The sequence below is a fragment of the Canis lupus genome, chromosome 2 (assembly GCF_003254725.2).
Source record: "Canis lupus dingo isolate Sandy chromosome 2, ASM325472v2, whole genome shotgun sequence".
Lineage (NCBI taxonomy): Eukaryota > Metazoa > Chordata > Mammalia > Carnivora > Canidae > Canis > Canis lupus.
The window spans coordinates 17,661,355-17,685,169 of record NC_064244.1 but is presented as its reverse complement, the minus strand read 5'-3'; the positions used below and the strand labels follow the sequence as shown (position 1 = coordinate 17,685,169).

The following is a 23,815-nucleotide window of genomic DNA, read 5'->3' as shown; positions in this document are numbered from 1 at the left end:
TTTAGAAATTATAGGTGAGGCAACCTAAGTAGTATAACCTTTCAGGAGAAATTCAATAGAAAACTTCAGCAAGACAAGAGTGAACCAAACTTGATGGAGTCAAATTCTACAGATGACACAATAATCCTAATTGAGGGATTCAAAACAAGGAAGATTGGTGCTAAGACATCAGACTTCTTATTTAAAAATATATCACTGAAGTTACATAGACCCCAATCCCCAAATCCAATCATCCTTTGTGTTCTCCTGCTTATTTGAGAAAAAGATGCACAGGGTTTGGGATAGTGGTTCTCAAACTGTAATATGTTTACAAATCACCAGGAAAGCTTGTTAATAGTGCAGATACCAAGGTTCCCCTCCTACCCAGAAGCTAAATTAGCATATAGGGGGTAAGATCTAAGAATCTATTGAATTATCTTGATGAGCACCTCGGTGGTTGGATGAAGATGGTCCATTGACCACATTTTGTCTGCTCTTCATGTCTCTCTCAGAGCTTAAGCTATTCCTACTAGAAGATCTAGCCTTTCAAAGGGATCTTGGAATCTACTCATTGGTATACACATTTGATCTGAAGATAATGTAGAGAGGGTATACATAGAATCTGTCTCTCTAAAAGAACACTTGAGGAAGATAACTGGCTGAGGCCAAGAATTATTTTAGAATAAGAGAATCAGAATTGTAGACTTAGTAGAATCAAACTGTTATCTGGGAGTTTGGACCACATAGGAAGAAAAATTGACGGTAGTTATGATTTGTCAGTGAAGTGGCTAGAATGGAATTTGGTTCTTTTGGCCTCATCAGGGCTATGTTTAAATAAATAGGGTTAGTTCTGAAAATGCCATTTCTGATTGAGAGCTCTAAACCCAGCCCTGAAAATTTCTTGGCTAATTTAATTAAGAGTACAGCTGGTCTTGAAGTGGTTTTAACAGGCTTTCTTCATATGAAGGAACAGGATACCCAGTGATTAAGGGTGGCACAATTATATCTAAATCCAGCATGTTCCTTATACAATATATGAGTTGGAGAACTGGTCCTGTAATATAGTGGAACCAAAGGTAGGACTGTATTTTGAAGTTCCTAACAACTAGCTAATTGACAAAAAAGTTAATTTTTTAGTAAATGAAAATAAGCCTAGTTTGTCAGGAGGATTGGATGAGTACAGGGTCATGGGTGATGGCCCCTCTCTCATGGGGTTCTCACCCAGCTGGGTGTGGAGGACAAGGCCATTAGGTCCCTGGGATGCTACAGCCCCTGCTTCTAGTCTGGGTCACACTAGACCTTTGTCCACACATTGAATACTCCCAGTGAGTAACCCCACTCACTTGAGACCAGATGGACTGGTCTGAGGAGCACACATGTGTGTCCCCAGGAGGCTCATGCACCAACCCTTCAAGAGTTATCAGATAAAATCTAGGCCAGTTCAACTTGAGTTTGAAATAAGCAAAAAAAAAAAAAAAAAAGAAAGAAAGAAGCAACAAATACCTTTTTAGTGTACGTATATCCCAAAGGTCGCACAGCTTACTAAACTTAGGATATACTGGTATTAAATTATTCAGTATTTATCTGGAATTCAAATTTTACTGGGCATCCTGTTTTTACTTGCCAAATCTGGCAACCCTTAATTCCCATGTTTTTTTCTCAGTGACTGAAGAGAAAGGAAAGAGAGTAAGGAACTTAGCATGAATTACAATTTTAATATTTGTTAGGTGTTGTGCTACGTTTTATACATTTTATATTGTCTAAATCGGATTTTGAGATATCTTTTAGGGACTCCTTTTAAAGTCATGAATCTACAAAACTTAATGAAGAAAAGAGTATTTTTATCTAGGACAAATTCTGAGTATCATCAGGTGGCAATAGGCAAAATACTACCCTATAGAGGGTTATTGTTTTCCCGGGGCGGGGGTGGGGGCGGTGTCTCTACAGGGACAGAGACAGTAAACATTTTGAAGAATGCAGTTAGAGGAGTGGTGTGGTTGTCAGTGGAGATATGAGCTTCTCTAATTCTTTGGCTTAAGCCAAACCATAATCAACAATGATTTTTTTATTTCAGTTTTCTTTTCTAGGTAAGCTCAGAGCTTCCCATTTTGCTCTGTTTGAATTCAGTTTTAAGAAGGACAAATATTGATTATAAATGGTATCCAATGGTTTTGAGTGCTTTCTTTCTATGATGTGGATTAGAGAGTTATGTTCAAATTCTGACCCTTCCTCATAGTCATTGTTGAGGGACTCCAGTAGAGGCTGGCTTGACAGGAAGTGGTAGGAGGGGATTTGTGCGTTAGAGTTACACAGCTAGAATGTTATTTTTCAATGTAGAGATTCAGTAATTCTGTGATACCAAGCAAGAGGAAGGATAGCCTCTTCTCTGTTTGAGGGAAAATGCAGAAGTCAAGGCAGGTGTCACTAGAGCTGACTACTTTTGCCTAACATGAGGAAAGAGGAAAATCTGTCCTAAAAGACAGCAGAAATGAAGTGGAACTAGAGTTGTTCCTAACACAGACAGCTGTGTGTACTCAGAAAGGGACTGGGGTACAGAGAGAAGGGAAAGAGAAATGAATTCCCCGTGTGGGAACATTAAATGTGATCAGAAGAGTAAGACCCATCCTCGGCATTTTTCTTATTGCAAAGCCACCATTCAGAAGATTGACTTACATTCTAAGTGTGGTCAATGTGTCTCTTCTAGACATGTACACACTGCTGGGCAATGCCAATGGGGCAGCATGTGCATTTCCATTCAAGTTTGAGAACAAGTGGTATGCAGATTGCACAAGTGCTGGGCGATCAGATGGATGGCTCTGGTGTGGAACCACCGCAGATTATGACGCAGACAAGCTATTTGGATATTGTCCATTGAAATGTAAGTAGTGTTGTCGTCAAGAAAATTTGCCACATTTAGTACAGCAACATGGCGATAAGACCTTGTGTTTATTGGGACTATGTTCTCTCTCAAAGTTATTTCCCACTTATCATGTTGTCACACTCCACTGCAACCCTGTACGGATATCATTGTCCCCACTTTCTAATGGAGAAAGTGATCCATATTGGCTGAAGACCAGGACACAGATCTTCTGACTTCTCAGCCCTGGGCTGCATACATGACTCCTTTATTTCCATCAACTGCTTCTTTCCTTCAACTATTACTGTTCTGTTATTTTTTAAGACTTTAGGGCAAATTATGCTGATGCTATATATACTGAATACTGTCACCGTTGGGACTTACCTTTATTAAACCATAGATCAAAACCAGATTTTTTTTTTTAAGATTTTATTTATTCGTGAGAGACATAGAAAGAGAGGCAGAGACACAGGCAGAGGGAGAAGCAGGTTCCATGCAGGGAGCTTGATGCGGGACTCGATCCCCAGACCCGGGATCACACCCTGAACCAAAGGCAGATGCTCAACCACTGAGCCACCCAGGAGTTCCTCAAAACCAAAATTTAAACAATGCCATAAGCATGTGGTTTGATGGGGCTAGAGAGATGTGAGGGACTCCTGATGTTTTGCCAATGTAATGAAAAGGGCGCCTTCCTGTGAAAGTGATAGTAATGAATAGTAATGACAGTAAATTTAATTTAAGAACAGTGTCGTTTAATTTAACCTTGCTATGAATCAAATGGAAGTAGATTATTTTTATGCTTGAAGGATTTTTAAAATGAAAACGTATTACGCAGTAATACAAAATAAGTGGCATTGCATGGAATTGATAGGAAGCAGCCAGAACATAAGAATTCTCCTGTGTTTTCTCCACACTCAAGAATCTGTAAGGAAACAGTGTAGCTGGTTGAGGTGCAGGAGAGAAGGGAGTGGAAGAGCCTTGGAAGCCAAGGCTGAGACTGAAGAAGGAGGCAGGGCTATCACCCCCCCTCCTCAGCCTCCTGCCAGCTATCCTCTTCCTTTTCTACCCCCTAAACTTCACCCTTGCTCTTGCTCCCTCAGACTTTATAGAGCACAGCAACTCCTGTTTGTGCTATTCTCCTGAGCTTTCTCCTGCTGGCCTGCAGAGGGATGGGTGCAGGAGAGGAGTTAGGTGCAGATGCAGTCTGGGATGATTGTAAGGCCACCTGAATTGCAATAGCATCACTTACCACTGAATTTTGGGAACTACACACAAGCATTATTGTGAATTAATAATTAATTATGAATGTAATATTAATAAAAATAATAACAAATAAATTAATAATGCTAAAAATGTTTTAGTGTCTCACATTAAAGCCAGAATCCTAAGAATCATGCTTATTTCTCTTTTTAGATTTATAATCCCACTTAAAATAAATTTTATTTTTCAGCCCCATATAGTATTATAATTTTCTTCTGTGTGCAGTTCCCATGTTCTGGGCTAATATCTGCAAAAACTCATAGGCTTCCCATTCATGGCGATGCTGCTAACTTGTTCTTGGGTGAAGTAATTGTATCTGCCTCTTATAACAATTTTCAGAAGTTTGATTCCCACGAAAAGTTAATAGATGTCTGACCTCTGTATTAGATGTCTTTTTTTGTTGGAATTGAGATATTTTTCCCCTAAGATAAAGTAATGCTTGTATTCCAATGATTGAGGAGTGTCTTTCACCTTTACTTAGTAGAAATGGTATTTTATAAATCTGTTATCAAGGAATTTCTTGGAGGTGTGGATTTCATGAGTCTACAGCATCTTGCACTTAAGTGATATTGATGAAGGAGTTGTTGGATGTATGTATGATTTAGTCAATCATTAAATGGAAGACAAATGACTAGTCACTAATCATAAAAAAAAAAACAAAAACAAAAACAAAAAACAGAAAAAACCTCACGACCTTGGGATCCATGTGTGTTGGAGGGGTATCCTGAGTATTTTCTTGAATAATCTTTTAGTCTTGTTACTTCTAATTTATGTCTTCAAAACCAATGTGTGTGTGTGTGTGTGTGTGTGTGTGTGTGTGTGTGTGTGTAGTTGGTAAATGTAAAAGTAAAATAACTATAGGAAATTTAAAAAATTGTTTGACTTTAGTGTGCATTAAAAATTTAAAGCACATTTAATACATTCATGCCTTTCTTAAAGGGCTTTGTGATTTCCCAATCTACTTTTTTTCCTTACTTTGTGTTCCTTTCAAAAGAGCATTTTTTTTGTAAATATTAGCCTTCAACTAGCAGGTTTAATACAGGAAGATAAGGTACCAGTTATTGACCTAATCTTCATTGTCCTTTGTGTTGTTTATTGTAATGTTTTCCTTCTATTTAGACATTTATTTTAAAGTATCATGAGAACAGGAAAAGGAAAAGACCCTTTCTCTCAGTTCTCCAGAGCTTGCAACTTTAGCTTTCCACATCAGTTGTATTGGTTTACTGTGGGAATTTGAACGATATGGGGAGGTGTAGAGTCAGCAAACCTATATATTCATTGGGAAATAGATTTTAATTCCTTGATCTACAGTGCAAAATATACTCTTTAAATGAAGAGAAGAGTCAAATCACATTTCCTTCTTTGATCATGTATATCTCTTACTTCCATTTCTGGGCAAGAAAATAATCCCTTCTTTTTAAAAAGAAGTCTCACATTGTTTACCGTATTAGATCTCCAAATTTCTAAAAATATGTATTTAAAACATCTCCATCTTCAAATAACCCTTAAACCAGTCTCATGTGAATGGATGGTCTCACTTAGTGGAGAAGAATCTGAGAACTAGTAAGATCTCAGATCATGATCATTTGTTTTATATTTTCTAAGATTTTATGTGTTTATTTGACAGAGAAGCACAAGCAGGGGGAAGGGCAAAAGGAGAGGGAGAAGCAGACTCCCCACTGAGCAGGAATCTGGGTACAGGGTATGTACCCAGGATCATGACCTGAGCTGAAGGCAGATGCTTAACTGACTGAGCCACCCGGGTGCCCCACATCATGATCATTGATCATTTAAGTTTAACATTATCAATTCAAATTTATCTTTATGTAAATATATAGTCATTTTATAATGAAAACATCTTAGAAATTTCTTTTTTTTTTTTAAGATTTTATTTATTTATTCATGAGAGACAGAGAAAGAGAGGCAGAGACACAGGCAAAGGGAACCTGATGTAGGACTCGATCCCAGGACTCCAGGATCACACCCTGGGCCGAAGGCAGATGTTAAATGACTGAGCCACCCAGGGATCCCCAACATAGAAATTTCTATGTTGTTGCCCAAATGAAGTTTTATCTGTTTTTCTTCCTCTTTGATGTTTCATAGAACCACAAGTTTCATATCACATTATGTGGTATGTGTATGAAAAAGGTTACTTCCTTGTCACATACAAAGATTCATGGCAGCGTAGGTTATATGCTTATGGGAAACTGGCCAACTTCTTGGCAGGTTGAACACTTCTCAGAAAATTTGGGAAGTTACATGATTCCTCCTCTTCCTTAGGAATAAGTGAAGAAATTATTACTCCCTAGGATTTGTAAATAGAATTTTATATTATTAAAAAGAGAAGAGGGAGGTACCTGGGTGGCTCAGTCCATTGAGTATCTGCCTTCAGCTCAGGTTATGATCTTGCAGTCCTGGTATTGAGCCCTACATCAGGTTTCCTTCCTGCTCCACAGCAGAGTCTGCTTCTCTCTCTGCCTCTGCCCCTCCCCCCATGCTTATGCTCTCCCTCTCTTGCTCTCTCTCTCAAATAAATATAATCTTTTAAAGAGAGAGAGAGAAAAAAGGGACATTTTCATAACATGAAGCACACAGAAATATTTCATTTGTTGACTAATTTCCCAAACATCTTGTAGGTAACACACTACAAATAATATTTATCAGTCTCTACTCTTGGCCTTTCATAAAGTATAACTAAGCTTATAGAGTATATTGGGAATTGTAAAACAGCAAAGGCAGAAATAAGCTCAAAGAATTATTTTTTACTCTAAAGGAAGGAAAACTAACCATCTACTTCTGGCTGGGGCTACATAAATTTAATATATTCTAGAGATGGGAAAAAGACTTTAAAACTAAGGACAAACTAGTGAGTGCCACTGCCTGGATACAGGTAGAGTCCACGACTTTGCCTTCTAACACCCATGCCTTTGGTCTGAGAAGACCCAAATAGAATGTCCAGGCAAAATATTCACCTCCTGAGAGAAGATACATATATTCTCTTTCCCCACATTTCTCCAGGAGTTTGGGCTGGCATCTCTATTCTTAGTTTTTGCATTGGCTCACTTCTCAACTCAATTGATCCCAAACATCTTGACACAAAAATAGGGAGACAATACCTCTCTTTCCTTTCTTAGGCAGATGAAAAAAAATTAGGTGTGGTTGATCTTTTGAAAACTCTCTTTCTCTATCAAAGGCGTGAAGAAAATCTCACAGGTGCTTTTAAAATAAGTAAGAGAAAAGAAAATAAATATATTTCAGACAAAAATGCTATTAAAATTGTTTAAAAATATTGTTTTTTGAAAGTCTTTTTATGCCTAATGCAGCCAATTCCATTGACTTCTCTTACAGTTGAGGGCAGTGAAAGCTTATGGAATAAAGACCCGCTGACTGGCATTTCTTACCAGATAAACTCCAAATCTGCTTTAACTTGGCATCAGGCGAGGAGGAGCTGCCAACAACAGAGTGCTGAACTCTTGAGTATCACGGAGATACATGAGCAAACATACCTGACAGGTAATGACGGGTAAAGAAAAGAAAGTTGTAAGATCATGCTGATTTTATTTCTATCTAGTTTAGCTTAAAAGCAGATGGTGCATCTGATTATAGACATTAGGAGAGAGCCAGTCCTGAGCAGGTATTACAAGGGTAGGATAGATTTGCCCCCCGGAATGGCAAGTAGGTTTTGTCTCAGGAGCAAACTTTCTTCCATCAATTATGACAGTTTCAAGAACCTGTGTTGAGAAGGATTCTGAGAATTGACCTGGGCTCAGAGTAGAAGGCATCACAATCAGTCAGTGATGTTCTTGGACATGGCAGGGGTACTATGCTGGTCAAGCATTCCAGATCTAACCTGAAGCCAAAGATTTTCCATCAGCATCACGGAATTCAAAAGGAGAGAAGGAAGTATATCATATGTTCTTGCCACAAGCAGGGATGAGTCAAGAGCAGCTCTGAAACTTGGAGTCCTTTTTACTTCCTGCCTCTCAAACTCCCAGACTCTACTGATTTTCAGGCCTTATTGGTGTTCTTCCCACAATGTGTTTGTTTTTTAAGCATTTGTTCTTATAGGATTGTGAAGATGGGAAGAGAACCAGTGTTTGCTTGAGATCAAACTATTTGTTTTAGCTTCTGAAGTCCACACTTGGGGAGCCGAGAGATTAGGAGCAGTTCTAGTTCACCCTGACACTGCTACCAGATTAATATATCTCTAATCCTATGCCTATCGTGTTCAAAAAAGCCATCATGGCTGTTTATTTCCTATCAAATAATTAACACCTTTGCCTGGCATTTAGAGGCTGACGGCTCTTCCCTGACTGCTGTTCTCCTTTAGGTATTTTGCAGTCTTGACAGAAGAATTTTGGGTCTCTCATCTTTATCTAATACTTTCTCATTGCCATATCTTTTCCCATGCTGTTTTATACCTGGAATCCCCAAATTTCATACAGGTGAAATGCAATCTTATTCATTTCTATCTGCATTTCTCTTATTTGTTTACTACTTTTATAATAGCTGTGTATGTATATGCCTCACTTCCCCTACAAGACTATAAATACATTCATTTGTTATTTCTTATTCATTTATTCAACCAGGTGGCTGGTATCTGTGTGTGAGGTATTATGATAGGTCCTAGAGACATGAGGGTGACCAGAGCCAGTCATGTCCTGTCTCCATGTTGCTTAAAGTCCAGTGGGGAAAACCAGCATGAACCAGAAGACAAATAGATAAATACAAATTTTAGTGAGTGCCATGAAAAAAGAAAACTTAAAGACATGTGAAGGATGGATTATAGGAGCAAATCGCTGAAAATGAGGAATGTCTTATGAATAGTGATGTCCCTCAGCCCCCATAGTCTTATGAATAGTGATATCCCTCAGCCCCCATAGAGATTCACATAGAAACGTCCAAGGAAGAGAGTCTCAAAGAATGTTTGCTAAATGACAATTGATGGTGTCGCACAATAAGAGTAATTATTTAGAAATTCAGCCTCATGTGTGGACAGGTGGTCAGTTTATGGCAAGAAGATGGTTAATGCAGTGGTTCATAAATGTAAAGTTGCATATGAATCATTGGGCCACTTTGTTAAAATGAAGATACATGGACATGAATGCCAGGGATGCTAGATCAGTAGCTGTTATGTGGGGCCCAGGAGTCTACATATTGTCAACCTTCCAGGTACTTCTGGGGCAAGTGGTTGAGGGACCACTGTGTTAGCGCCTGCTGTGTCAGCAATGCCTACACAGTCTAGTTGACTAGCCACCAGGCAGCAGAAGGTAGGAGTAGAGAGAGAGAGAGTAAACTCTGGAGCCAGACAGCCTGGGTCTCAGCTCTTCGAAGCTTTGAAGCTTCTGGGCCTCAGTCACATCATCTGTTAAAGGGGGGAGTATGTGTAAACCAATACAAGGGATGGAACATGTCCCCAGCTTGGCCTTTTTTTCTCTTTTTGGATGATAGGTCTTCAATGACTGGAACACATTTCCCCTGTAAGTTATTATTATTTTTAATTGAATTAGAAGATGTTTATTCCATTCTCTTTTTGGAGAAAAGAGGTAACACACATTTATTTAGCACAGCCTTGTGAAATGCATTTTTTTTAAAAAAGATTTTATTTATTTGACAGAGAGAGAGAGAGAATATAAGCAGGGGAGACTCAGACTCCCCGCTGAGCCCGCTGGATCCCCGGACCCAGAATCATGACCTGAGCTGAAGGCAGATACTTAACTGACTGAGCTTCCCAGGAGCCCCATGAAATGCATTTTTCTACTCTTCCTCCATTCCTGAGAACTGAATCATGAGCTGCTCCACTGTAATAGAATCTTTCTTGCAATAATAGTGGGGTGCCAAGCTTAGCATTTATTAATGGTCTCTTTTCAGTACAGACAGCAATTGACCATTTTATTTCTATTATTATGACCGAGACCAATAGTAGAAAAGCAACCTGACCTGTGTGTTCATAAACTCAGAGAAAGAATTATGCCTCATGTCTCCTCAGTTATTCTGTTTCATGTTGGTCTGGGAGGCCTTCCTAGTATCAGGGCAGAGTATCAGAGTGATTAATATTTACGACCATGTATAAAAATCAGGGCAGAAAGCATGGACGGAGACAAAACTAAATTCATGTAGATGATCAAGGAAGAGAAAAGATGACATCAGACAAGTCAGGTGTTTTCTGTGTGAGCTGGCCTGGGTGAGAGAAAACTATCAGAGGTGAAGTGGTTTCTGTCAGTCAGAGAATGATGAATACCAAATGATTTCATTCATATGTGGAGTTTAAGAAACAAGACAGATGAGCAAAGGGCAAAGAGGAGAGATTGAGAGAGAGAGAGAGAGAGAGAGAGGCAAACCAAGGAACAGCCTCAATCACAGAGAACGCACTGCTAGTTACCAGTGGCCAGAGGATGGGAGTTATGGGGAGAATGAGTGATGGGGGTTAAGAAGGGCACTCGTGGTGATGAGCAGAGGGTGATGTATGGAATTAAAATAAAAACTTAAAAAAAAAGTTGAAATGATTTGAGCTGGCTTTTTTTTTTTTTTTTTAAGGGACTCTGCGTTGTATTATCTAGACTCTACCAAGTTTTACTTGGTTTCTGGCTTTCTGGAAGCCAAGGTACAGAATGCAGGTGACTTTTTACCTGCCTTACCAGCTGCATGGAGGCAAGGGGTGATGTGAGTGCAGCGGCTCCAGCTCCGGCATCAGGAAATGCTTTCCTAATCAGCCAGTGCTATTCTTGGGTCCCTCAGGAGCGCAGACAGGCGCTAAGAGGCTCAGAGGCCGAGTTCACCTCAGATACTTGTTTGAATCTTATCCAAGCCTCCGGAATTTTAGTCAGCAAATTTTAACTGAAATCTGGATGAGAATGATTTCACTAGTGAGATTTGTAGCATTTCCTGCTTTTCTTTAAGTCAGAAATATCACAGATGGGGGGGGGGGGGAGGTCTAAAGGGGAATTCATAAAGTAAAACAGAACTTTGTTTTTTGAAGGGAAGATAGTCATGGCATTCAGGACTCATTGGGAGGTAGTAGGAAAGAATCTGGAAAATAATGGTGTGAGTGAAGAATTGTAGATCTACTCCATTTGAGGTAATATGCCACTAAAAGGAAAAAAATGTATACCCATAAATAGTTATACTTTCAAAATAAGATTTATTCCATGTGAGGACTGTAAGCAGTGTAAATAACATTTTTTTTAAAAGGTGTAAACCGTTTTTATGACTCAGATCCATTGAGCTGTCATGTATTGATCAGCTGCTGTGTGCCAGACACTGGGCTTTATTTCTAAAGCTCATACCAAACTTTTAAATGTCTCCATATTATAGATGAAATAAAAGGAAGAAGCTAGAAATTTGCCTAATACCTCCTGTTAAGAAAACAGTTGGATTGGAGCTGCCCACTATCTTTCCATTTGCTCTGTCCCGGTCCTACTCATGAAATGAGCCAGGATCTGGTGATTTCCAAATCACTAAAGAGAATCCTTAATTTAAGTATCAACAAATCATTCTGGTGAATTTAGTTTAAAATGGTGATCTGATTTCCCCTTGTGTGCAGGGCTTATTGCGTCTGCCCACCGGCAACTTCTTATATCATTTATGATCATTGCATCATCCTCAACTTCTGCTGGAAAGCTATTTATCCTTCAATTTCTGAATCAGAGTTATAACAGCATATGTGCCAGGTTAGGGTTTACAGAACTGAAATAAGCTGTAGGAAGTGAAAGTTGGCTTGTTTCCCTGATTGTTTTTGGTGCTGGTTGGAAAGTGAATTGGACCACAGTACAGGAAAGATGAAAGGGAAGGATAACATTGGACGTGAATGCATCTTCTGTTATAACTAGGTTCAAAAATAGGTGCATAACCATTTCAGACAATGCACATGCAGAAAAATAAAGCATTAAAAAGTTCAGTGTGTGGAATCGATACTTTGTATAGTAATGCTAAAAACAACAACAACAACAAAAAACAACCCTAGGTCTCTCTATGATATTACAAAAGCACATTAGAGAAAGAAATTTGTAGACAATGCTCATCTGCTTTAAGTGGTGATGATATATTTAACACAAAATTTGAATTTTGTTTCTAATCACAGGTTTTGCCAACCCTGATTCAAGATAGAGTACTAATACTGATAACAATAGCAGCTTACATTTATTGGGTACATATTATGTGTTAGGCCCTGATTTAAGAAGTATTTACTAATTTAATACTTTAAAACAAGCCTAGAAGTACACAGAGCAGACTCAGGCTATCAGAAGATAGATAATTCCTATAAGAAGCTATCTTCTTTTCTCATTTTGCCAAACACAGTAATTTAAGCCATCTCAGACAAAATCTACTTTAATTCTTCCTATGGTCCATGAATTACTTATAGTTTTAAAAGCTTAGAAATGCTTATTTTCTTAATAACAATTAAAAAATACCAGAGTATTTGATTTGAGGGAATAAATAGCTATATTTAACATTTGTGAAATGCTACTTTCAGCATCATTTTCTGTAGTATACCCCTCTGTAAGTATAGAGATAATTATTTTCCAGGTTACTACAACTTTAAATAATTTATGGAAAAAAATCATTCAGTGCCCAATAGTATTTAACAAAGTAATTACTAACATAAAGTGTAGTGTCGGTATGACGTTGATCCGAGAATAACATTTCTAATGCACAGACCAGTAAGCAAGTATTTCCTCTTGACACAAATTACCTATTACATAAATGAGGGAGGACAGAACTTTTAAGTTGATTTCTTTCATTTATCCAAAAGTGACCTAAGTAATAAAATAGTACTCAAAATAGTTTAAATAACTACATGTAAAAAATAATTAACAAACTAAAAAGAAACCATTGATAAGATGAATAATTATGAAATTGATTTAATATGAATGAATTTTTATCACATTATTATTTTTTCAGATGATTGCAATCATACTTGATGATGCTCATCCCAGAGATTTAAGGCTAAAGAAATTTCAAGACTTGTCCTTTTGATAATCTCATCTCCTTGGTAGTTTACAATAAACATTTCTATTTTTTGGTAAAATTCCAACTTTGGAGAACCAAAAGCTGCATCTTTGCAGGTGATAGGAATGAGTTCTGGCATGTGCTATTGTTTGGAGAGGAAGGGCATGTATTGGAAATATCTGTCTAGTTCACTGTTGTTTATTTAAGGTGCTCTAATGTTTAAAATTATCTAGAAAAGGTATTAGTAGTAACTCACAGGCAAGATTAATTTAAGCAGGAATTGAAGCCACTGGAGAAACCACATTGAACCCTGGGTTCCAATCCTGATCTGCTAATCTCCTTCACTTTAAAAGTTCCTTAATCTCTCTGTCTTTGGTTTCTTTTTCTGTAAAATGAAGAGATTGAACTAGATGCCTCCCAAGGTACTTAAAGTACCTGCCTGTAAGAGCTGTGCTAACTCAAACATTTTTTCTTGAACATTTGATAAAAATGAGTGAGTCTGAATTCATTTTCACCCATTTTTACATTCCAGTATTTTATTTCATCCCATTGTTATTTTATCACTTTATTTAAAAAAATCACACAGTAGAGTTTATTTTACTTCCTGAAAAGTAAAGTCAAGTTTACTTTTCAGTAAGTAATTCCTGCATTGAATTCAGTTCAGTTTATTAAGCAATCAGCCTACCTAATCAATATCAACCTAATCATATCTTCAAGTGGATATTTGGACTGCCCTTTGCTAGTGCCTCTCTGCCAGATGCTGAATAATCTGAGTGCAACATGAGGTCACATTATCTCTAAAACCATTGTCTTCACTTTTATGGAAGTGGATGCAATAAATGTGAGATCTGATTATTTGGCACTGAGTCACTTTGACCCCTATTCACTTGAATTGGTGACTTGAATGTGTGCATGCATACATGATTTGATGAAAAATTGGGGAAAATGTTAATGACTTTGAGGTAGCTCAGTTGGAGAACTGGAGTGTCTGCACTTTGGTGTCACGAGACACCTAGCATAGCTAGTGAGGATTAAATGAACACAGGCAGTGCTCTGAATAGAATAAGTGCTAATTCTTGCCATTGACAAGAATACCAACTTAAGTTTAGTACTTTATTAAAGACAGAGGATAGTTTTATTTTTTATGAACTCTTTATAATCAACTAAAAAGAATGTGAAGAGAACAGAGAATCTGTGTGGTTTTTAGAAAGTATAAATAGTAACAAATGAGAGTGTTTAACACCAGAGGGCTGAGCTGCCTGTGGCTTGTTTTTTAAGTCTACATCAGCACCCGCCAACCTCACACAGTTTGGAACATTATAATTACAATTTATGAAGTACCTAAACAAAATGTTGTTCATGTTAGCCAAAGATTTTTGCTTAGACTTTAAGCAAAATATTAATGAGAGAAAAATGGATCTTAAAAGATGCCATAAAATAAAATTCTTTTTTTTTTTTTATAAAATAAAATTCTTAGAATAAGTTCTAGAATGTAAGGTTAGGTAATAATTTGTGGGCATGATAGATCAAAATGTTTAGTAAACATTTTTATGATAGAATATTTTGAATTTTATTCATAATAAATTTTATTTGTACACTTGGGGCACCTGGATGGCTCAGTCAGTTAAGCATCTGACTCTTGATTTTGGCTCAGGTCATTATCTCAGGGTCGTGAGATCCAGCCCCACATTCGTATTCTGGCTCTGCGCTTGGCATGGAGTCTCCTCATCCTTCTCTGCTCCTCCCCCTGCTCTCTCTATCTCTCTCTCTCAAATAAATAAGTAAAATCTTTAAAAAAAAACTTATTTGTACTCAAAAGTGAAGTAAGAATGTTATTATTTGATGATAGAGTGTTATCCAAATTAAAAAAGCACACTCATACCATTCTATAGGAGTATTCAAGACAATAGAGTAAAGCCTGGTCAGATCTGGGTTAGAAGCTTACCAAGAATCTTACTAAGAATCTTACTTAGGCTCTCACCTCTGTTTATCAGCCAGTGGAGGTAGTAGTTGTACTTACCTCAAGAGAATGCAAGGAGAAATGTTGGGCATGGTGTTTTAATCATTTCTCTCAAATACATTTTGATTCAAGCACTTAATTCTGAATGCGATTCCATTGTCTTTTCCAAATGTCAGTTTTGTTTTTGCTTTTCTTGTATAGGATTAACTACTTCCTTGACCTCAGGACTCTGGATTGGACTTAACAGCCTGAGTTTCAACAGTGGGTGGCAGTGGAGTGGTGGCAGTCCATTCCGATATTTGAACTGGCTACCAGGTAGGGTTCAGCTTGCCTGGGAATAAATTCATCTAAATTTAATTTATCTGGATACCATGGGGATCTTCATCATCTCACATGTAGAACTCAAAGAAAAGAATTGGGAAACTTTACCGAATATAGTCCATTTCTCATGTTGCTTTGAAATCTGCCAACTAGATTTGTGTATACTAAAACCATAAAGTTTTTATGGCTCCTGGGATATGGATTTGTCTGGAAGGATTGTGACACCAATCAATACAGGACACTGTTAAAGTGTATATATATTCTCTGAGTATTCTTCATTGGCTAGGTATTATATTCAAAATCAAATTTTCTAATTTTACAATGTTCCAGTTGAAAATGCTTATATATAAAATGTATATTTATGAGATATATACTATATAATGCTATATTATATATTCAAAGACTTTATATGTATTTATTTATATTTACACACACATATTTAAGTGAGTGTGGATTATTTGGGGCTGGAAAATTTCTCATTATCTTGAGCCCTGAGATATTTGTGATATTTGCTCTGATTGTCATTGTTATAATGATCTTAACTTCATTGTTTCCTGTTGTTAATCTAATAGAGCTGCATTAAAATAATATTTCAGACAGATGATAATATTCCAAGGTAATATAATAATTCATTACCAGTTTCGTTGGCAATTTGTGGTTTAATTATAAAGAAATGCTATTGGGGGATGACCAAGACTTCAACAGCTGTCAAATTTTTTGGAGGACAGAAAATGCTGTGAACTAATTATGTCTACATTTTCATAACATACAGGTAACAGAACATAAAGGAGGCTAAATAATAAATGTGTTTTACATACATGGCAATCATTCAGAGAAAATAAAAAAGGACCAATGATGACAAAAAAAACTTTTATCTTATTCACAAATGCCAACCATTAGTAGCTGCTTGAGGTGCTCTATCAAGTGTGATTCAGAACTCTCCACCCATACCCCTGTACTAATTAATGTTGGTTTATTAGCAAAAAGTACAATAATTAATGATTACTGAATGCCATGGATGTGGGAAAGGATGAGTCACATTTTCATTTACTAGTTCTGCTATGAGAAAGTAATGATACAGTGTTCCTTCATGTGGTCAGACTGCTTTCTTAAAAGCCACTGAATGGTTTTTGCATTTGGCTTAGGAAATTAAACTTTTCTGTATTATTGATTTATGGTATTTAGAGAAAATGAAAACTTGAAAGAAAGAAAGAAAAGAAGGAAGGAAGGATATTCAGAATAGATGCTAAAACACAAGAGGGAAATTTTAGAGGATACATTTTGGTTTAAATTGACTGGCTTTTACTATGAAATTCCACTTCCAGTGCATTCCTTCAGTGCATATTTACAGGGCTGTCCTAGAATTGGCTTTATTTTCCTTTACAATGTGGGAACTAAACATTACTGCAAGGGAATATAAAATGTCCTTTTTGTGGATGAGGATTTGATTTGCCTGCCTACTCAGATTAAATTGGAGAATGCCAATTAGGCTCAATCAGATCTTTAGATAATAATGATTTTTTTTAAATAAAGATTTTGTTTATTCATGAGAGATACACAGAGAGAAGCAGAGACATAGGCAGGGGGAGAAGCAGTCTCCCGGCTTTGTGCGGGACTGGATCCCAGGACCCTGGGATCACTACCTGAGCCAAAGGCAGACACTCAACCACTGAGCCACCCAGGTGCCCCAATCTTTTTTTCTTTTTTTAAGGAACTAGAGTATATTCTTTGCTGCTTATTATTGCATCTTAGGCAAGTCACTTTATTGTGCAATTTTGGAATAATTATTGTAATATTTAACCACTTGCATTCCAAGAGTTCAGTAAGAAAATTGAGAGGTTAACTTCAGTGAAAGTAAGGAATGAAATTGGAATATGGTTGAGAAAGGAAAAGAAAAATTCTCTCTTTATTAAACCAAATTCCTGAGAAGTAGTAGCTGCAAGGTTAAATCCCTTCTGAAATAATTAGAGTTTCTTCAAACTAAAACCAGAAATCTTTTGGAATAGTAGAAGCTGTCATTGCATGAATTATTTGATCAAGCATTCAATTGAGTACTTACCAAGTAATAATGTATCTATTGAAATACATTCACAGTTTAAGTGAGGATATTTTACACAAATGATGTAGAAGTGTGAATTCAAATATAGAACTGTGGTAGCCATTGAAAGACAACTGATTGATATGTTAAAGTCCTCATCACTACTGATTGATATGTTAAAGTCCTCATCACTAACAATGTCTTTCTTTGTGTGCTCTTCCACAACTTTCAAAAAATTTTGACAAAAGCTTTATGGAGCAGGTGATATGATTCCCATCTAGAAAGAAGGCAAAGTGAGGTCCAGGTCCAGGTTATACACATGTCAGAGGTCACAAAACAGAGCCATTAACACAATGTGGCTCATCACCCTGTCTTCAGGTGAGAGATGGAGTGCTAGTTTGCAGAATATTAACTAGTGAAAAAGCATGAGAAATATGGGCATCAATGCATGTATCCATTGCATCCCTGAAGTTGACTTTATCTGGTTCTTTTATCACTTTTCTGTAAGATATGGGATGAAGGGTTAGTCGTTAAAAATCTTCAGTAGGCTGGGTAGAAAATCTTGAGGAAGAGTCTTAGTTTGGGGGTGTATCTTATCAGCATTTCCCATGTCATGTTGCACCTCAAGCTCCCTTTCCCCTTGTCTTTCTCCTCGTTGCTGTCTTTCTCTCTCTTGTTGGAGAAAGATTCCCACTTTCAGAAATTCTCTAGTTTGCTCCTCACAGTTAGCATTACTTAGATTTTTGGTAGGTATTTACAGTGTTCAATATGACTGGTTTGGAACATCATGTGTTTTGCATTTTGTTAGATATCTCTTGGTTATACATCACGAAACCCAACATGAAGATTGTTCAAGATTATATGGTCTAGCTTTATTGTTGATATTGTGAAAAAAGTTGTTTCAAAGAAGTAAATTCATATAATCAACATTTTAAACATTGGAATGATCCAATGACAAGAAAAGAAATAGACACCCAACATGTCTTTTCTCTGCAGTCAGTAAAGATTTCTTGGTGAATGTGAAGCCAGTGACAGAATGGGATCCATTAAATACCAAGGATGAAGCCGTGCCATTGTGGGGGCTATCTGCTTGTAAAACCTATGATAATCCACTTTGATTTTTCCTTTTCCCCAAAGGAAGTCCATCAGCAGAACCTGGAAAAAGCTGTGTGTCCCTAAATCCTGGGAAAAATGCTAAATGGGAAAATCTGGAATGTGTTCAGAGACTAGGCTATATTTGTAAAAAGGGCAACACAACTTTGAATTCTTTTGTGATTCCCTCAGGTAAGTGATCTATTTGATCTGAAGTGTATAAAATATTGTATTTTAAAGAAGAAAACTTATAGTCTAGCCATAACTGTGTGAAATGACAGGTTTTGTTGATAATTTATAGAGTAAACGTAATGATATCCCTATGGAATTTCTTTTTGTTGGTTACTAGTAACCAACTAGTGTGCTATGGTGCTCAGGCATGTACAAAGCCTTTGAAAGAACATAAATAAGAATTTATCCTCATAGGAGCTCTGTGAGCTAGGCATTATTATTCACACATTCTAGACGAGGAAGAGGTTATTCGGAGGATCTATAAAACTTGCACATGTGACAAAACTGGAATCCAAGCTAGGAAATAGATTTCTGCAAGGGACTTTTTTTTATTATATTCTTGCTATTTAAGGATCCATCTGGCTCTAGTGCTGTTAAGTTTAGTATCTTCAATGGCAGTCTTAACAGAAATGAGATAAAACATCCAAAAAGTACTCAATGAATTTTATATATAGGCTAGACTCTGGGGAAAGAATTCAATTATGCTCCCTCTTATAATTTTGAGAAGAATTAAGTTACACAAGAATGCACCTTTTTTTCTTCAAACTGGCAAAAAGCAAGCAACCTACACTTTTTTCACCATCGGCTGTTTTTGCAGAAATTCTCTAGTTGTATGTATGTATGTATTCTGCTTGAGAAATCTGACACTGTGGCATTCTTGGCTTTTCTCTTTGACTTTTTCCATGCCTGGGAAGTCAAAAGGTATAAAAATGATAGGAAGCAATAGTATTTTCCTTCCACCTCTTAACCTCTAACATCCAGTTCTCCTCCTAGGTAAACTGTTTCTGGATATTTATCCTTATGTAGTTATTGTATAAATATATAAACAAATATGTCTATAATCATTTTTGTCTGTTTTAGTATGCAAATGGAAGCATACTCTATGTATATTCTTCACTTTTTTCAGATAAAAATTTTGGACATCTTTCCATACAGTACACAAATAGCCTCTTGGTTTACTTTTATGGCTGCATGATAGCCATTACAGAGAGAGACCATGTATACTTTTTGACCAGTCACCATATGACCTTCAGTTTACTTCCAATTTTTTTTATTATCAGAAACATTCCTATCATGAATAACTTTATACACGTGTCATTTCATGCGAGTGATCATTCCTAGAAGTGGAGTTGCCAGACCAAAGAGTAGGTACCTTTGCAAATTTAATAGATACAGATATGGTCAAGATGTCCAGTGGGTACAGATGAGGGTCCTGGTTCTTGGGTTCAGTGATATTTCCAGAGACACCATGATGATTATAAGCACATGTGCAGGAGGCCTCAGTACTTCATCTCCTCTATTCCTCCCATAGGAGAAATAGTATCATTCTTTCTCCTTGGAAAAGCTCATACAATTCTCCTTTGGAAGATTTGGAATTGCCACTTAGGGGAAGAGAAAAATGGTTGTTTTACAGCTTCCCTGGTATGGGAAGTAGAATTCTAGAACTTGGCCTTGATACTTAACCCCCAGTTTTGTGTTCCTCATCCGTAAAGGGAAATATTAATACCTGTTTTTCCCCCTCTGAGAATTTATCATAGCTGCTAGCAAATTTAAAACTATGTATGGAACTCTTGTTTGTGGCTTACATTGTATCTCTAATAGACAGTGTTGCTCTACAGGAACAAGTGATGTTTTGTGTCTGTCCCATGGAATGCCATTTCATTGATTGTTTTAAACATTTTTAAAGGTCATCTGCACATTTTGAAGTCCTCAGCATTTGCTGACATTATTTTTAGCTTCCTAGGTAGCAAAGTCAAAATATCCCACCAGAGGGCTCCAGAGCTATACTAACTTATTTATTTATTTATTTTGTAACGTGGCAATGTTGAACATCTAAATTGTATTGAGGGGCCAGAATTTTTAAGTATATGCATTTTTTCTATGACAATAACAGAGCGTTTGGTCATCATGAGTGACTGTTTACTTATATGACTGTGTAAACACAATCCTGTAACTTGAAGATACGGCAAACAGTCCTGGTCTCTCGGAATAATGGCTGTACAGCATTCATTAAATGAATAGCAAACATTTACTATATTGAGCATTTACTAAGGCAGCACATTTGAGAACATTCACTACCAAACAAATGTATAAATTAACATTCATTTGGTAATATAGTCCCTTTTTAAGCAAGGTCTATTGCGAAATTGCAGTTTGAAATAGTATCTGTGAAGAGAACTGATGAGCTGCTATATATCAAATATATTTTCTCAACCGACATTCATTACACCTGCCATGTACCAGGCCCCATGCCAATTCTGGGACATACAAGGATGGATAACTTGAGTTTCTGTCTTCAAACATCCTTCCTTTCCATTTCCCCAGCTCTTTACGATTAGTTCATTTTGCAATGCGAAATCAAGATTTATGAAATTTGACCATAACTCTTAGTAGCAATAATTAGGATGTTGGCCACTGTTACTCTTGATTTAAATAATAATTGTATGATATTTGTCATCTATAGTGACATTATCCCAAGTGTTTTCTAGTTCAGAAGAACACAGTGAAGATGAATAGCTTCATATTAGTATTGTTATTGACATTATTGAAATATTTTTACATATATGGATGCTTTAGTTCATGTGCTATGACTTGCCCAAGATCACACAACTTGTGGCACATTCAGGCTTGGCCTGAAAGACTTCTGAATCTAAAGCTCTGTGGTCACTACAGTATCATATGCCATCTCATTGAAACAAGCCAGAGCCAGTGGGTCAGTGTAGAGGCACCAGTGGCCGGCTTATGCTCTTGTGGTTTCTGTGGCTCATTGGTGGCGCTTCTGTCTCCACCTAGTTATCATTTGTGAGTATGTGTGCCAAAAAGGAAAAGTAAACATTACCTTTAAATGCTTAGAAAATTTTGTTATACTTTTAAAAACATCTTCCCTTTTAAATGTTTTCCAAACTCTTTTTTTTTTTCTCTAGAAAGTGATGTGCCTACTAACTGTCCAAGTCAGTGGTGGCCATACGCAGGTCACTGCTATAAGATTGATAGAAAAGAGAAGAAAATTCAAAGAGATGCCTTAACTGCATGTCGGAAGGAAGGTGGTGATCTAGCCAGTGTCCACAGCATCGAGGAATTTGACTTTATCATTTCCCAGCTCGGATATGGTGAGAAACCTTATAGCAGTAATATGCTTGGCTCTCCCCCACTCTCCACCCATCTCTTGGAAAATTTAATCATAAATGTTAAATTTAATTTAATAATTGAAGATTAATAGTGAGATTATTTGATAAATATAAATATTAATCATGCATAGTAGAAATTATTTAGAAATTTAAAGAATTTTTTTAAAAGATTTTATTTATTTGAGAGAGAGAGACAGAGAGAGAAAGAGAGTGCATGAGCAGAGGCAGGGGAAGAGGGAGAGAGAACCCCAAACAGCCTCCATGCTGAACAGGGAGCCCAACTCGGGGTTTGATTCCAGGACCCAAGATCATGACCTGATCTCAAATCAAGAGTTGGACACCCAACTTACTGTGCCACTCAGGCACCCAAAATTTTAAAAACTTTTATCAAGAAGATAATTTGACTTATTTTTCTTTTAATACATAATCAACTGACATATAGTTTTTAAAATATTATTTTTTCTATATAATCTGCATGCAGAACAGTCTACCTTAAATTTGTCATTAATATTTCATTTATTGGAAGTACTGGTGTGTACGTATTTTCTTTTTTGACACCCATAGTTTCTCTCACCAGAAATATCTCTAAATGAGCCATATTGTACTGTGGATTTTATTTTCTTTATTGACCTAGCTAGTACTGCTACAGTGTTGAGCAGTGAAAGAAACAGGATATTTTACTGGGGTGGTTAGGTGGTGGCCTAAACTTAAAGAAAGGTATGCCTCGATTTTAGGTATGTAATTTAAAGATTATACAGAGAATGTACTAAACAAAATACTGGAAGGTTTTCAAAAATTGATTCTATCAGAAAACAAAGAAAAATGAACTGGTAACACTTATCCCAAAGAGGAGGCAAGAGAGGAGGAACTGAATGCTAACTGACACTTGGGTACCTGCTGGTTCAGTGATGCTCATTTTGTGCTTCCCCCTCGAGCCTACTGACTAGCGACAGCTGTTCATTTCCAGCCAGCAAAACAAGAGGAAATGGATGGTGGCAATGGTGGGGGAGGCTTCCTGACACTTATTGCCTGAAAATTGATAGGAGTCAGGGGGAGTGAAGGAGGGCTTTTTCAGCAGTTGACAAAAGATGGGAATTAGCAGAGTAGTCACAGAGAACCTTTGCAAAGACCCCAAAACACCAGGGCTCCTAGCACCTGTGCCAAACGGAATTCTTTCCCCTCTGTCTACTTGACTCCATTTAATAGGCCCTGATAATAGCCTGCTGCAGCCTGTAAACAACTTCTTCATATTCTCTAATTACGCATTCTGGAGAATTCAGACTAGAAGATAATAATGTAATCAAGACTGATATGTCTGAATAATATCATAGTATCCAAGTCATGATACTTACAGCAGGTAATAAAGTTTGCAAATGAATCTGGAAAACAGATTAGTTAAGATACCACAGACCCAAAGTGCAAATCTTTCTCTACTTTATATAACATGATATAGTAAAAGAAGCAGCTTATGTTTATTACTGTAGTTATGTAGGGAAGTTGACTGACAAAGGTTGCTTTCATTTATTTTTTTATTGAAGTATAGCTGACATTTTATTAGTTTCAGATATCTAACATAATGATGCCACATTTGTATTCATTCCAAAGTGATCACCAGAATAAACCTATTTACCAATTTTGACTGTGGTCACCATGCTGTGCATTACATCTCCATAACTTTTTAATTTTATAGTTGGAAGTTCATATTTTTTGTAAAAAAAAGATTTTATTTATTTATTTGAGAGAGGGAGAGAGTATGAGTGAGAGGAGGGGCAGAGGGACAAGCCGGCTCCTTGCTGAGTGGGGGAGCCTAACACAGGGCTCGATCCCTGGACCTAGAGCTCATGACCTGGTCCTTAACTGACTGAGCCACCCAGGTGCTCCTGAAATTTGTACTAGACCCTCTCACCCACCTTCCCCCAACAACCGCCCACCATGATGTCTGGCCACCACAAATCCAGTCTCTGTATCTATGAGTTTTATTTTATTTATTCATTTGTTTT

General features: G+C 37.1%; 1 protein-coding gene across 3 annotated transcripts in view; it reads left to right on the top strand.

Annotated features, from left to right (window-relative positions):
- Nucleotides 1–23,815, top strand: part of MRC1 (mannose receptor C-type 1) — a 95,360-nt gene that overhangs the window by 14,612 nt on the left and 56,933 nt on the right. For all 3 annotated transcript variants that reach the window (XM_025445175.3, XM_025445174.3, XM_025445173.3), the window contains 5 exons: nucleotides 2,684–2,857; nucleotides 7,445–7,609; nucleotides 15,207–15,320; nucleotides 18,502–18,648; nucleotides 21,612–21,797. In XM_025445175.3, coding sequence (XP_025300960.1) covers nucleotides 2,684–2,857; nucleotides 7,445–7,609; nucleotides 15,207–15,320; nucleotides 18,502–18,648; nucleotides 21,612–21,797 — 786 coding nt within the window. The remainder of the gene's footprint in view (nucleotides 1–2,683; nucleotides 2,858–7,444; nucleotides 7,610–15,206; nucleotides 15,321–18,501; nucleotides 18,649–21,611; nucleotides 21,798–23,815) is intronic.